Source organism: Hemitrygon akajei, chromosome 20 (assembly GCF_048418815.1).
Source record: "Hemitrygon akajei chromosome 20, sHemAka1.3, whole genome shotgun sequence".
Classification (NCBI taxonomy): Eukaryota; Metazoa; Chordata; class Chondrichthyes; order Myliobatiformes; family Dasyatidae; genus Hemitrygon; species Hemitrygon akajei.
In genome coordinates, this window is record NC_133143.1 from 32,680,205 (window position 1) to 32,696,407 (window position 16,203).

At 41.1% G+C, this 16,203-nt stretch overlaps 1 protein-coding gene across 1 annotated transcript in view; it reads right to left on the reverse strand.

Moving 5' to 3' along the window:
- LOC140713931 (collagen alpha-6(VI) chain-like) overlaps positions 1–16,203 on the reverse strand; it is a 142,859-nt gene that overhangs the window by 26,183 nt on the left and 100,473 nt on the right. The window contains exons 33-35 of the mRNA XM_073024627.1: positions 14,062–14,115; positions 4,627–4,739; positions 1,195–1,257 (exon numbers count right to left, since the gene is read on the reverse strand). Coding sequence (XP_072880728.1) covers positions 1,195–1,257; positions 4,627–4,739; positions 14,062–14,115 — 230 coding nt within the window. The remainder of the gene's footprint in view (positions 1–1,194; positions 1,258–4,626; positions 4,740–14,061; positions 14,116–16,203) is intronic.

Below are 16,203 nucleotides of genomic sequence, written 5' to 3' on the forward strand. Positions count from 1 at the left end.
TCAATCTTTGTTTTAAGCTTAACAGCTGAAGGCATGATGGTCAATGGAAAAGCAACTAAATTTGACAAGGACAGAATTGGAGGATTGGAGATATCTCAGAGGATTCCAGCATTTCACGAAGTTACAGGAATAAATTGGGGACAAGATCTTGATAGGAATTTACAAAAAGTGTATGAAATTAAAGCCAAGTCATTGTTTAACAGTGAACCAACCTAGTCAAAAAACATGGGGATAAAGTGTGGGTAGGATAATTCAAATCTAAGTACAGGAAGAGGAATTTAGTATCAACTCAACTTTGCAAATAGTGAATATGGGTGCTCACTAGGAGTGTGCTAGAATTGTTCAGTATAGAACTATTTGTTAGAATTGGATTCTTGTTTCATGTATCTGTGATCTCGCCGGAGAGGCAACATGTGGATAAAACTATGGAGGGACCAGTATGGATCTTTGGTGAACATGAAACTTAACATTCACAAATGTGAAGACTTTTTTATTTGTCGATATATCTCCGGTTACTGCTTTTATTTTATTATTTATTCCTTTTTCAGTCCAACAAAAAAGTGAGCATTAATCTATCACTCATCCCTGGAGTACTAAGGATCAAACACATTGGAGGATCTCAAATTGGAGGAAAGTCAATTTGGGTATGATAGATTTCCTCTCCTGAATCACATAAGTGAATATTTAAGGGATTTCCATCAATCCAGTATTTTTTGATTATCATTATTTGTGACAGAATAGGTAAAGATGGAACAATGCATCTCATTGGCTTTTGTTGAACCTTACAGTATGCAGATTTAATGTCGTCTATGACTCATGAAGTTTATTGGGAACAAAGAGCATTAGGATGTTGTGAGGTTGTGAAAGGACTGTTCCAAGTGCCATTCCCTGCCATCTTTACTGTTTAGACATTTAAGGGCCATTGGCTTGTCCACTCTACAGCATTAAACAGAATGCAAGAATGCATTCATACTCTATTTTATGCCGCCTCTTTGGAAAATGGGAAAAGAAAAGTAGAAAAATGCGAACTTAGTAAAAGCTCAAGAAATTCTGGTCTGATTTTCATAGTCAAGCATGCTTAGTGGCAAAATTCTCAGCAATGCTCTCCATAAAGATCAAATTCTTAGCAAAGGGCTTGTGCAAGTTCATATTTGTTACATAATTCAATAAATTATTGACATTACTCTTACTAACCCAAGGTCCTCGTAATCCAGTCTCTCCGTTTTTTCCAGGGGGCCTGGGATTTCCTCTATTTCCCTGCAAAGTAGGGAAAAACAAGATCCTTAATATTAGCAATGTGACAAAGATCCAACACATGCTAATATTAATTATTGCTCATATCAGAAAGTGGGTGAAACACCATTCTGAGTTTTAGTAGAATCCAATCTTGTTCATTTCCATTATTTTAAAGATTTTGATGTAAAAAAATAGCAAGAGACAAAATTCCTGATTACTGAAATCAGAATTTACAGATGCTTAGACAGAAGAAACTATGTGATTTTTTTTCACTTTCATTTTGACTCCTCCTGCCTTCAATCAGAATCAGGTTTAATATCATTGGCATATGTCATGAAAATTTTTCTTCTGTACATTACAATAAATAACTATAAAACTAAAATTTCTCTAAGTATATGTAATAAAAGAAAGTTAATTTAAACAAGTAGTTCAAAAAGAGAGGGAAAAATATTGAGGTAGTGTTCATGGGTTCACTGTACACTCATAAATCTCATGGCTGCTCCTGAAATGTTGACTGTGTCTTCAGGCTCCTGTACCTCTTCCTTGGTGGTAGCAATGAGAAGAGTGTATGTCCACAGTGATAGGGGTCCTTAATTATGAATGCTACCCTTTTGAAGTATCACCTTTTGAAGGTGTCCTGAATGCTGGGAAGGCTAGTACCCATGATGGAACTGGCTGAGTTTACAATTTCCTGCAGTTTTTTTCCAATCTTGTGCAGTGGCCCCTCCATACCAGATGAATGGTGATGCAACCAGTTAGTATGTTCTCCATGGTACATCTGTAGAAATTTACAGTGTCTTTGGTGACATACCAATTCTCCTCAAACTCCTGTCATGCCTTCTTTGGGAATACATCACTATGCTGGGCCCAGGATAGGTCTTCGGAGATGTTGACACCGAGGAGCATGAAACTGCTCACCCTTTCCACTTCTGATACTTGATGAGAACTGATGCGTGTTTCCATGACTTCCCCTTCCTGAAGTCCACAATTAATTCCTTGGTCTTATTGAAATTGAGTACAAGGCTGTTGCTGTGACACCACTCAACCAGCCAATCTATCTCATTCCTGTGTGCCTCCTCATCACCGTTTGAAGTTCTGCCAACAGTTGTTGTATCATTGCAAATATATAGATGGTGTTTGAGTTATGTATAGCCATCCAAATGTGGGTATAGATAAAGTAAAGCAGTGAACTAAGCATGCATTCTTGCATTGTGCCAGTGTTGATTGTGAATGAGGAAGAGAAATTATTTCCGATCTGCACAGACTGTGGTCTCCCAATGAGGAAGTCAAAGATCTATTTGCAGAGGGAGGTACAGAGGCCCAGGTTTCGGAGCATATTGATTAGAACTGATGGTGTGATTGTGTTGCACACTGAGTTGTAATCAATAAGCAGCAGCCTGTTGCCGGTACTACAACTGTTTAGAACATCCAGGGTCATGTGGAGAGCCAGTGAGGCTGCATCCACTGTCGACCTATTGTGGCAACAGGCTAATTATAGAAGTCCAGATCTTTACTGAGGCAGCAGTTAATTGTAGCCATGACCAACCTCTCAAAGCATTTCATCATAGTAGATGTGAGTGCTACTGTGATGAAATGCTTTGAGAGGTTTATAGATGATGCTATGAGGACCAATCATAATTGTTTTTAAAGCATTTTGAAACAAATGACACAATTCTGGAAAGGGATGTAGGATCAGAATCAGATTTAATATCACTGGCATGTGTTGTAAAATTTGTTAACTTAGTAGCAGAACATCAATGCAATACATGATAATATAGGAAAAATAAATATGTAAATCAATCACAATTAAGTTCACATATATGTATATTAAATAGTTAAATTAAAAATTAAAAATAGTGAAGAAACAGAATGAAAAGTGAGGTATATTTCACAGTTTCAATGTTATTTAGGAATCGGATGGGAAGAACTGGTTCCTGAATCACTGAGTGTGTGATTTCTGGTTTCTGTGCTTCCTTCCTGATGGTAACAATGAGAAGAGGCCATGCCCTGAGTGATGGGGGTCTTTAATGATGGATGTCACCTTTCTGAGGCATAGCTCATTGAAGGTGTCCTGGGTACTATGAAGGCTAGTACCCAAGATGGAGCTGATGAATTTTACAACTTTCTGTAACTTCTTTAGATCCTGGGCAGTAGTCACCCATACCAGACAGTAATACAGCCTGTCAGAATGCTGTCCATGGTAAATCTATAGAAGTTTTCGAATGTTTTATGTGACAAACTGAATCTCCTCAAATTCCAAATGAAATATAGCTGCTGTATAGCCTTCTTTACAGCTGCATCGATATGTTGGGACCAGGTTATATCCTCAGAGATCTTGACACCTAGGACTCACTCTCTTCACTTCTGATCCCTCTATAAGGATTGTGTTCCCTCATCTTACCCTTCCTGAAGTCCACAATCAACTTTTTGCTCTTATGGACATTGATGTGTGATATCTGAGGGTGGCAAGATAGGCTTATAAAGGTTCTTATAATTGTGGGTGGGATCATAAGTAAAATATAAAGTGGGAAAGCAAACATGTTATGCTGAACCTTTGAAGCTGGTGGTTTGGGCTCAGTGAAGGCTGATGCCCCTATTGACACACAAAATGCTGGTGGAACACAGCAGGCCAGGCAGCATCTAGAAGGAGAAGCACAGTTGACGTTTCGGGCCGAGACCCTTCGTCAGGACCAACTGGCCTGCTGTGTTCCACCAGCATTTTGTATGTGTTGTTTGAATTTCCAGCATCTGCAGATTTCCTCGTGTTTGCCCCTATTGAGACACTTCTGCATAGGTGCCAAGGTTTTGGAGAGCGAACAAAACATTTACAAGCCTTCCAATATATGCCGAGACTGGAGAACTTTGATAACTCTCCTTACAGAATGAGGGTAAATGGAAGTTACAATAGTGTTGCTTAAAGTTATGCAAGCATTGGATGGAAAATATGACAAGAGAATGATAAAAATAAAGGCTGGATCCTTTAGTTTCTGTAAAAGGATTTTCTGTTTGCTAAAACACTCAAAGATTAGCAGGAAATAAAACTGAGGAGGAAGCACTATTCTATCCTGACTCCAAATAATCTGGCTATAAATTAATCAATATTAATTTTCTTCTTTCATTAGTATTCTATTTGCAAATATTATCTTAATGTACACACTTAAGTAGAGAACAAAAATTTAAAATAATCATTTAAATTTAATGTAAAAAATCAGAGATCATGAAATTGTTTAAATATTTTAATTTAAATGTTCTACAATTGTATCTTTTTATACTCTCCTTTATTTAGCCAATAGCATTAGAGACTATTGACTAACTTACTTCAATCTCTTTAGCCAACACTGCCTATTATATAGATTTATAACTGCAAATTATTCTGTTCAAAAAATACACCAAGTTTCCAGAGATATTTTGTCTTCCACATAATAAATATTTGCATTCACCTTTTGGCCTTTGGGTCCAGGGGGCCCAGGGGGTCCTTGGATACCAGGTTGTCCACTGCGACCCTATAGGAGGAAGATCTATGTTATTCAGAGAACTAAGAAAAGTAATCATAAAGCTGCAGAACATCAATATCTCCTTCCTTAATTTAGAGTGAAATTTGCCAATCTGCGCTCAACAGCCACAGGACAATTATTCCGAAAGTCCTCCTGGCCTGGACGCCATGTACCCTACTTATCAAAGGAGAGGAGTAGGAAAAACTTCTGCTATTTCCATTGAATAATCAGATTCAACTTGACCTGTTATCTGTTCCCAGCATTTTCTGTTTTTATTCCAGATTTCCTGCATCTTGTTTTTCACTCTTTAATATTTTTATCCAACTGCCGTGAATGGAAATGAAGAGCTACAATCACATCTAATTACCGATAACAAAAATGGAAAACTGCGTAAATATGGGATTCATTTGAGAAGCTATTGAAGTTCCATATGTGGCCAATCTTCCCAGCAATAAGTTGCACATCTCATCAAATTGTGAGTTCCTCTTGAATATAGCTGTTTATAACCATTACCATCCTAGTTCATTCTTTTTGCATTAATTTAGAATTGGTAAACTAATTCAACTGATCAGATCAGATACTCATTTTGCACTGCAGAGTTATAAACTCATAAGCTTTGTAAAAGTTAAAACCAGTTCTATATTGAATGATGTATGTTTCAAAGTAAGAAAAAAAGAAAGGTATATTACATCCGGAATTTTTCCAGTTAGCAGATGACTTCCTCCCACACTGTTGTGACATAGTGGGAAATCGTGTACAGTAGCGGTTTGCTATTGCCTTCTGCTGGGTGAGTTTTTTCAAAGAGATCACAAGCTCTTAAGCCAGCATGGATGAAAAGCGTGCAGGGGTACCGGCTGGATTCGAACTAGGGACCTCCTGACCCGCAGTCCATCACTGATGCCACTACACCACCAAACGTGTCATGTTTCAAAGTACACCTGATAAATAAATCTGAAATCTGAATAATTTAATCTGATGTCCAAATGCTCTGTCACTACATAATTCTGCAGTCTCAATCCATCAAAAATACATTCAGTGGCATGCTACATACCAGCCCCTTAACTTGACTTCACGTGTACCACTCAGTTTCCTGATCCATCTACTCCCAGAACAAATAAAGGCACATAGATCTCCCCCAGCAAACAGCAATCCAAGATAATATCCCCACTTGTTTTCAAGGGACTATGGTATTGTTATTCCATATCAATACAGTGATATGCAACTAGTTTGAAATAGACAAACCAAAAGCCAATTATTTAATCTAACAGACAAGATTTCTGAGAATGAACATTTTTATACCGTCATGCTAGAATTTCTTAGACTAAATTAGCACTTCAACTAATAAACGTACCTCAATACCCATATCTCCTCTCCGACCAGGTCGTCCCTTTAAAGATATAAAAGTATATTTGATTTTGACCGTTGAGCAAATCCAAGAGTTTCCATTGCATTATATAACAATATAAGAGTAACAATACTGTAGATCATCTCAAGTAACAATCATAATTAATCTTCTGGGTATTTGGACAGCAATTAAATTTCCAGTTTCAATTTGGATTGGCTAACAGAGAAATTGTAATAGCAATAAAGGGATCATTTTCAGGAGGGTGGCTGTGACTGTTGGGGTGCGATGAATATGGAGTGAAATGATTGAGTATAATCTATCCAAAATAGCTGATGATACAACGCTCAGTAACTGTGTGGATTATGAGGAGGCTACAGCCAGGTGCCGGGGTGCGGGGATGTATGGGGTCTGTTAGATAGCCTGATGTAATGGTCAAGAACATGGCAAGTGAAATATAATGTGTGAAATCATGAACTGATCCACTTTGGTAAAAAAAATGATAGCATCACAGAGTGTATTTTAAATATATTTTATATTTGAGAGTGTTGGTTTTTAGATGGGTCTGGATGAAACACTGAAAGAATATAAATTCCAAGAGCATCAGGAATCATTGGAAATCTCTCTCCAGTTTGGCTGTTGAGGCTTCGTCAGTGAACTCATTCAAGATGGAGTTACATTTATTGATCCCAAGTGCATCAAGTGATATGAATTACTGCAAAAAATGTTGCTGAGATTAGAAAGTAAGCATCAATCAACGGCAGATCAGGCATTAAGGGCAAGTGGTTAGTTTATTCTGCTATTTATGTTATGAAAAAAAATCAGTGCTTGCTTGAACTCACTTAGAATCAAATAGGGTAAATAGGAATGGAGAGCACTGTAGTTAACCAATTTATGCAAAACAATTTACATATCTTAAACCTGTTATGATACCAGCCCCCTCCTTTGTGAGAATCACAAGAGCCCTAGTGAAGGGGGGGGGGTCAATGACCCAAGAGAAGAGAGAGACGTGCTGAATAGACACAGGAAATGGGAGAGAGAGAGACATGCTGAATACCGCGTTCCACCGGGATGCAGAATAAGTCGACCTTGACTATTGTCTCATGAAGACCACGTGTAAAGCCCTCGGGCAAAGTGGGCTGGTTGAGAGAGAGATTGACACCTGCGATCCCGTGAGGAAGTATAAAGGAGGGTCTGGGGGGGACGACCCCTTTAGACGCTCCAAGGAGACACGATAGCGATCCCGTCGTAGCGGGAAGCCATTTTGAAGGAAGCCACGTGCGTTAGATTCCGAATCGGGAGTCTGTGGCTGGAATCACGGAACAACGCTTTTAACTAACAACAGGGAAGCCTGCTCCCCTGATTCCACGGCTTTGCTTCGTAAGGACCCGGGCAAGTGTTCCTTTTCTCACCAATCTCTCTCTCTCTCTCCAACACGGGAAACCCAGCGGTTCCCAAAAGGCTGAAGCCTGCCGACTTTTGAATGACTGTTATATTTCCAAATGGACAATATATTATCCCCTAGACAACGATAGAGCTTATTTCTGATTGATTATTACTATACCTGCGCTTTAGATTGAGTATTGACGATGTATGTTATCAAAAATGTTTATATTAACCTTCCGTTTGTGCCCCTTTATAAATAAAAACGTTTAAAAATAGTACCATCAGACTTCAGTGGACCTCTCTATCTTTGCTGGTAAGTGATCCAGTTACGGGATACGTAACAACGTGGGTGCCTTGTCTCGAGATTTGAAACCTAATTGGGAGGGCAGTGAATTGAGTTTGTAAGTCAAAATAAATAAATAAATAAATAAATTGGATCTGGTACGCGGGTAGCCAGATGGGAAACCAGCAAAGATGGACGTGGATGAATTTATGAAAAACCCGACTGTGGAGGCGCTAGAGGCGGCCACCAAATCAGACTTGTTAAATTTGGCGAAGGGATTGGACCTCAAAGAAGTGAGGTCATCTATGAAAAAGCGGGAGGTTCGAGGGGCCATAACTCGGTATTACATTAGTAAGGATGTGTTCGAAGCTGAGGTAGTGGAAAATATCCCTGAAACAGTACCAGCGAGTGGGATGGATCAGCTAGAGTTGGAGAAATTAAGGTTGGAACATGAATTTAAAATAAAGCAGCTGGAAGCGGCTGAGAGAGAGAAAGAAAGGGTGCAGGAGCTCCAACTAAAGGAGCTAGAAGTAGCCGAGAACGAGAGGGAACGAGCTGAAAAGCAAAGAGAATATGAGGAGAAACGAGAACAGAGGGAACATGACTTGGAGATGAATAAGTTAAAGAAAGAGTGAAGAGATCTAGGGTTAGATCGAGACGAGAGGTTTAATGTTAGTCGGGAGTTGAGGGTAGTACCTCCATTCGAAGAGTCGGATGTTGATAGTTATTTCTTGCTTGTTTAAAAGGTGGCAGTAAATCAAAAGTGGCCCAAAGAGCAGTGGGTGGCGTTGTTACAAAGTGTGTTAAAGGGGAAGGCACAACGAGCATATGTGGCCTTGGCCGTCGAGGAAAGGGAAGCGGAGAATTATGCCAAAGTAAAGCAGGCCATTCTCCGGAGTTACGAGCTAGTACTGGAAGCGTATAGACAAAGGTTCAGAAATTTACGGAAAGGGTGGAATCAAACGTATACCGAGCTAGCCTACGAAAAGGGTGTGCTCTTGGACCGTTGGTGCACCGCGGAACAGGTGGACGGGGATTATGGGCGTATCAGGAAGTTATTTCTGATTGAGGAATTAAAAGAGTGTGTTCCGGAGGAGATCTGGATGTATTTGAATGAGAAGGCGAATAAGTCCATCTCAGAAATTGCTAGGTTCGCAGATGAATATGCCCTAACCCACAGGATAAAGATTTCCTCGCCAAAAGGTTACCCGAGAGACCATCGGAACGGTAGGGAAAGTCCGCCGGCTGAGGCAGAGGTCCCGCCGGGAGCTAGTGGTAAGGTTGAGGGGGAAAGGCCAGGCGGCCCGAGATTTCCGGGCTTGACCTGTTTTAATTGTGGGAAGGGAGGACATATTGCCTCTAGGTGCTTTGCTCCGAGAAAGGAGCCAGAAAAAGGGAGAGCAGCGGTCCCTATCGGGTGTGCTGTGGTAATCAGTAAATCGATGAGAGAGCCCCGGGTAGACAGAGTACGAGAAGGGTCAGAGACTTGGCTGTCACCCGGAACCGTGTCCGTGAAGGGGGGAGACCCACCCATTCCCATCCGAATCTGGCGAGACACCGGGGCGGAGCTGTTGTTGATCCGCCGTGAGATACTAGATTTCGGTCAGAGAAGGGGAGTGGTCGCCATGAAGGGGATAGGTACAAGAATAGAAATGGTGCCCCTACATCAGGTAATTATGGATTGTGAGCTGGTATCTGGACCAGTCGAAATAGGGGTGCCATCAGAATTCCCGAGAACTGACGCGGACGTCCTCCTCGGAAATGATTTAGCCGGGGGGCAGGTTTGGACAAGGGTGACACGGCTCAAACAGCCTGTGAGGATTGCAGCCCCACCCCTCGCATCTCCAGTCTGTACCACAGGCACGAGCATTCGCAGCCTGTCGAGAAAGGCAGCTGAGAAAGCGAGCAGTTTAAATCTGGCCAATATTGATTTGGCCGAGACGGTCCTACCGACCCTGTACCACGAGGGTTCTGAGGGTGGTAAACCGAAGTGTAGTAAAGTGAAAGGGGTTAAGGGAGAGGAGCGAGATCTTCCATTAGCGAAGAGAAAGGTCCTAGAGGTAGGAAATAAAGATGAGAAACGGAAAAAGCTGTTTAAAGGTCCAGAGTTGGACATGGATGATCTGTCGGGGATGGCAGCCCTGTTTGAAGAAATTGAGAGTTATCAAGGTGTTCCTGATAATGAGATGAAGGCAGTCCTAGATGAAAAGGATGCCATTACCTTGGAGAGGTCTGCTGGGTTGGCAGATGAGGTTGTTTCAGCCCGCGGGGTTGAGTTTACTCCGGAAGGGAGTTGCCCAGAGAGGAACTGGGAGGATCAGGGGAATTTAGAATTTGAAAAAGGTATGGGTATTGAAAGCCTGGAAGAGGCAGATGTCCCGTTTGAGTGTGTCCAAGATGTGGATGCACGTGGTACTGAACCTAGTAATGGAGCTCAGAAAAAGTCTGAGGTATTTGATTCAGTTGAAAAGGAATGCAGTCCCTGTGGGTCAGATGGACTGGGTTCAGTGAAGACAGGGTTAACCCTGGTAATTGGGGGAAGGGAGGGTTCCCAGGTGTTGGTACACGAAGGGGTGGTGAACCTTAAAGTGGAACTCGACCAAGGGGGAATAAACATTATTATTGAAGGGAACGGGAAGTTTGTAGTTCCCAAATCGAATGAAGAAAATTTAAAGTTTAGATTGGTGTCAGAAGAAGCAACCAAGCTACAGAAACAAGGGCTTGGTAACGCGGTGCCTGCGCATCGATTACAGGTTGATTTGGAATGTAAAGGTGCCCCACACGCTGTTGTTATTCAAGAGAGTGCTGTGAAAAAGCCGAAATTTAAATGCGGCCTGAGGGAAAGGTTCGAACGGAAACCCATCAGCCTGCATGGTCCTGACAAAAGGGCCAGCCGCCTGGGTAAAATTACAGAATTGGGTGGAAATGGTCTAAGTGGTGTTGATAAGATGACCCCGATGAACGAGACGGGCGGGAGTTCACCTCGCCAAATTACTGAAGTTCCCCACGGGGGGACTCACCGAAAAAGAGGCGACGGTTAATGGGGATGCCATTTTTAAACAGCAAAGCAGGTTGTACAGGGTTGCGCCAAAGCCTGTGAATAATAAAGACATCCCCTTTGGAGACCTGCCGGTGAAGTGAAACGACCGAAACAATTAGTATTTGCATAAACTTTTGTAGATGCACCTAAGCTAAGATCACACCTCCTTAGTTTTGTTGCTGAAGAAAAAAATAATAAATAGGTGGTTATTGAATTGAAGTCTGATGCTACAAGATTTTTCATACGGTATGCGATGTTAAGATATTAAAGAAAGGGACACTGTAATCATTAACGGTTTAGATACTGTCTTGAATGTATAACAGTAGTACTCTGTGAAAAGAAAAGCTTGTGTATTGTGGTAGATTCAAAAATCCTGTAAGACTCTATACCACTATTTTTAACCGCTGGTAAAAAACTTTTAAGAGGGGAGGTGTTATGATACCAGCCCCCTCCTTTGTGAGAATCACAAGAGCCCTAGTGAAGGGGGGGGGGTCAATGACCCAAGAGAAGAGAGAGACGTGCTGAATAGACACAGGAAATGGGAGAGAGAGAGACGTGCTGAATACCGCGTTCCACCAGGATGCAGAATAAGGCGACCTTGACTATTGTCTCATGAAGACCACGTGTAAAGCCCTCGGGCAAAGTGGGCTGGTTGAGAGAGAGATTGACACCTGCGATCCCGTGAGGAAGTATAAAGGAGGGTCTGGGGGGGGACCCCTTTAGACGCACCAAGGAGACACGATAGCGATCCCGTCGTAGCGGGAAGCCATTTTGAAGGAAGCCACGTGCGTTAGATTCCGAATCGGGAGTCTGTGGCTGGAATCACGGAAAAACGCTTTTAACTAACAACAGGGAAGCCTGCTCCCCTGATTCCACGGCTTTGCTTCGTAAGGACCCGGGCAAGTGTTCCCTTTCTCACCAATCTCTCTCTCTCTCTCTCCAACACGGGAAACCCAGCGGTTCCCAAAAGGCTGAAGCCTGCCGACTTTTGAATGACTGTTATATTTCCAAATGGACAATATATTATCCCCTAGACAACAATAGAGCTTATTTCTGATTGATTATTACTATACCTGCGCTTTAGATTGAGTATTGACGACGTATGTTATCAAAAATGTTTGTATTAACCTTCCATTTGTGCCCCTTTATAAATAAAAACGTTTAAAAATGGTACCATCAGACTTCAGTGGACCTCTCTATCTTTGCTGGTAAGTGATCCAGTTACGGGATACGTAACAAACCGATTTAAAACATGTAAACAAATGCCAGGATCCAAGAGCAGAAACTCTAACTGTGCATTAACAATAGGCTGCTTGATGGCCTGACCTGTGGAGCAAGTGTTTTGTTGACAATTAATTCACTCTCCAGAGTGAAGTGGGCAGTATGTATTCTCACCAGCTTCTGAAGCCATTAACTGCAGTGGTTGTTGCAAGTTTTCAAAAAAAACCTTCACACTTTGTTTATAAACAAAGTTGATGACAAATCGGCATACATGTCACAACCATGGATTCAGCAGCACAGTAGATACAGCAATTGTGCTTGAGAATTTGCAAGTGTCAGCTAATTATTATTTAATCGTGATAGCATTTAACTCCATACTTGTTGTTGTTGTGTTTGTCAAGACTTGTTTTCCATCGGCCTTGCCTGAGAAACTAGACTGTGGAGTCAACTGACTCTGAAGACTCGCTGTAGTTGTTTAATGTTCTTTTCAGCCGCAGTGTAGGCTTTGTTTCCCATTTGAGAGTTTTAACAGCCCTAAATGGCTTAGTGTTTATTGTTTTATTTTCCCTTGAATACTGTTTGTATTAAAGTTTTGTGAACTATTGACCCACTTCAGCGTCTCTCACTCTGCACTTGGGCCATATCCGAACCACAGTGACAATACAGGAGGGAGACTGAAAATGTGGCTGAGTGGTGTCAACACAATAACATCTCACTCAGCTAAACAAAGACCAAGGAGTTGATTATTGACTGCAGGAGGTCCATGAGCAAGTCCCCTTTGGGAGATCAGAGGTGGAGAGGGTCAGCAGCCTCAAATTCCTTAGCATTATCATTTCAGAGGACCTTTCTTGGGTGCAGCACATATGTGCCAATGTATAAGAAGCACAGCAGTGGCTCTACTTTATTAGAAATTGGTAAAGATTTGGCACATCATCTAAAATTTTGAAAAACTTCTATATATCTGTGGTGGAGAGTATACTGGCTGGCTGCATTACAGCCTGGTATGGAAACACCAATACCCTTGAATGGAAAAGTAGTGGATACAGCCGAGACCATCATGGGTAAAGCCTTCCCTACCACAGAGCACATCTACGAGGATGTGTTACAGGAAAGCAACATCTATTATCAAGGACCCCCATCATCCAGGCCATGCTCCCTATTCACTTGTACTATCAGAAGGGGGGACAAGAGACTCGGGTACACCAGGTACAGGAACAGTTATTACTCCTTACCCACCAGGTTCTTGAACCAGAGGGAATAACTTCACCTGCCCCAACACTGAACTGTTCCCACAATCAATGGACTCAATTCCAAGAACTCTTCATCTCATGTCCTCAATATTTATTGTTCATTTATTTTGTTCATTTTGTCTTTGCAATTTGCTGTCTTTTGCAGAATGATTGTTTGTCCATCTCAATATGTGCAGTTTTTCATTGATTCTATTGTGTTTCTTGGTATTTACTGTGAATGCCTGTAAGAAAACAAATCTCAGGGTTGCATATGGTGACATATATGAACTTTGACTATATATTTACTTTGAGCTTTGAAGTTAGTAGTTTATCTGAAGAATGAAAAGCCAGCAGGGAAATGTCTGTATTATTCAGTCACAGCACTTGGAAATCTTCATGCTGAGGTACATTAGAGAGATAGGGAAGGTCAAACATTGTTTTTGCCTGAGTAAATCCATTCCATCTCAACAACCCTATGCAAAGATTGCTAATCTTGAAAATTAGATTGTTGTCAGCATATTATAAAAGTATGCTTTTACGTTGAACCAGGTATTATACACATCTAGCTGAATTGAACTGTTTGTTTTGAGCTGACACATAAATACTCCAAAAATTAAGTAATTAAACCTATCAGATAAGTACACACACTAGATCTGGTTTCAGTATATTGTGTTGGATTCAACTGGGCAGAACACCACCAAATTGAAAGCAATTATTGTTCCCAATTTAGAAATAAACACTATACATAAAAGAACAAAATAGATTTGTGCAGAAAATTTGAAGAAATTCACACGCGTTCTAGATAGCTAATTAGAAGCAAGGTATCTTACCTTATTTCCATCTTGGCCAACCTTGCCTGGTCTACCTCTTTGCCCAAATTCACCCTGTGGATTAAAAAGACAGGTAAAATTTCACTGTTACTGCAATCATAATACCAACATTTTCACATATGGAAATGAGACCATAATGAGAAATCTCACTATTCTAATGAGTGAAGTTTCAAAATATTCCTAAGCTTTGTTATAAAATATTCTCTCCCTTGATAAGTTCTGTGACTTCCTCTGATTTATTTTATCAAGCAATTTCCTTTATAGAAGCTTCTATCTTGCCATATGATCCTGAAGCTGGGAAGGTTAAGCAGGAACACAAGCTGTATTTATGGCTCCAGTTTGAAAGTGAACAGTAATATTTAGATTAGTCTGGCTGAAGGGCAAGGAGACTGGAACAAGAAGCTTAAAGTTAGAATGACGCCATTCTTACAATTGGGGTGATGTCGGGAATCTCTGCTTTTCACTAATGGCAGAAAAATCTGCAAATTCTATTGCAAAAAAAAGCCAGTGTCGCTCATTTAGTATAAACATTTTGAATCTGAGACTGGCATACATTTATTAGGTAAAGAAAATATGCTTACTGCAGTAAATGGACTTCAGACACAGTTCAGGCATAACATAAGCCAATTGACTGGAGTTGAGTTTGTTGCTGTAAGTCAGTTTCAAAATGCTACAGTGTCTTGAGCTGTTGGGGGGGGCGGGGCTGGTGGTGGAGACGGCCCTTCAGAGGAGATCAGCAGCAAGATTGGGAGTGTAGTGGGCAGCAAGGAAGACCATCATGTTTTGCAGTGGGATCTGAACCAGCTGGAAAACTGAACTAAGAAATGGCAGGTTAAATTTAATGCAGACACGTGTGAGGTTTAGCACTTTGGGAGGACCAACCAGAGTAGGTCTTACACAGTGAGTGGTAGGGCACTGAGAAGTTTGGTAGAACAAAGGGTGCTGAAACACAGATCCATAATTCATTGGAAGTGATATCACAGTTAGAGCGGGTTGTAAAGAAAGCTTTTGGCGTAATGGCCTTCCTAGACAAAAGTACTGAGTACAGGTGATGGGATGTTGAAGTTGCATAGGACATTGGCAAGGACTATTTTGGAGTGTTGCGTGTAGTTTTGGTTACCTACCCTCAGGAAAGATGTAAATAAAATCGAAAGAGTACAGAGAAAATTGCAAGGATGTTGCTGGGACTGGAGGACTTGAGTTATAAGGAAAGATTGAATAGGTTAGAACTTTATTCCCTAAAATGTATAAGATTGAGGGAAGAATTGATAAAGGTTTACAGAATTGAGGGGTATAGATATGGTAAATGCCAGCAGGTTTTATCCCCTGAGGTTGGTTGGACGACAACTAGATGTCATGGATTAAGAATGAAAGATGAGAAGTTTAAGGGGAAGATTTTGGAAAATGTTTTCACTCAGGGGGTTGTGTGAGTGAGGAATGAGCTGCCAGCGCAAGTGGTTCATGCAAGCTCAATTTCAATGTTTAAGAGAAGTTTGGATAGATACATGGATGGTCGGAGTATGGAGGACTATGGTCCCAGTGCAGGTCAATGGGAGTAGGCATTTTGAATGGATCAGCATGAACTAGATGGGCTGAAGGGCCTGTTTATGTGCTGTAGCTTTCTATGACTCTGTGACTTCCAGAAGAGGCTACACTTGAGCTTCCCATAGGAAGTGAGACTTGGGCAAATGGCTGATGTGTCAGTGGGGGGAGCACATTGGGACTAGTGGCAACACTTCTAGTTTTAACATAGTTATGTAAAAAGATAGAAGTGGTCCACAATGTAAATTCCTAGATTGGGACGAGACTAATTTTAATGGCAATGGTTGATCAGGGGAGACTGTGAGCAGAAAAAAAATGTTTGGCAACTTGGAGACTTTTGGAAGTGCAATAAGAAGATTTCAAAGAAAGCATGTTCTTACTAGACAGGGAATCTCTGACTGACGAGGGATATTGAGGCCATGATCGGGAAATTGTATGTTAGGTTTAGAAAGCTGGGATCAAGTGAATCTCTTGAGGAGTATAAGGGATGTACGGGTACACTTAAAAAGAAAATACAAAGGACAAAAAGAGAACATGAGACATCCCTGGTAGATAGTTTAAAAAAGAATCGCAGAAGTTTCTATAAATATATGAAAAGTG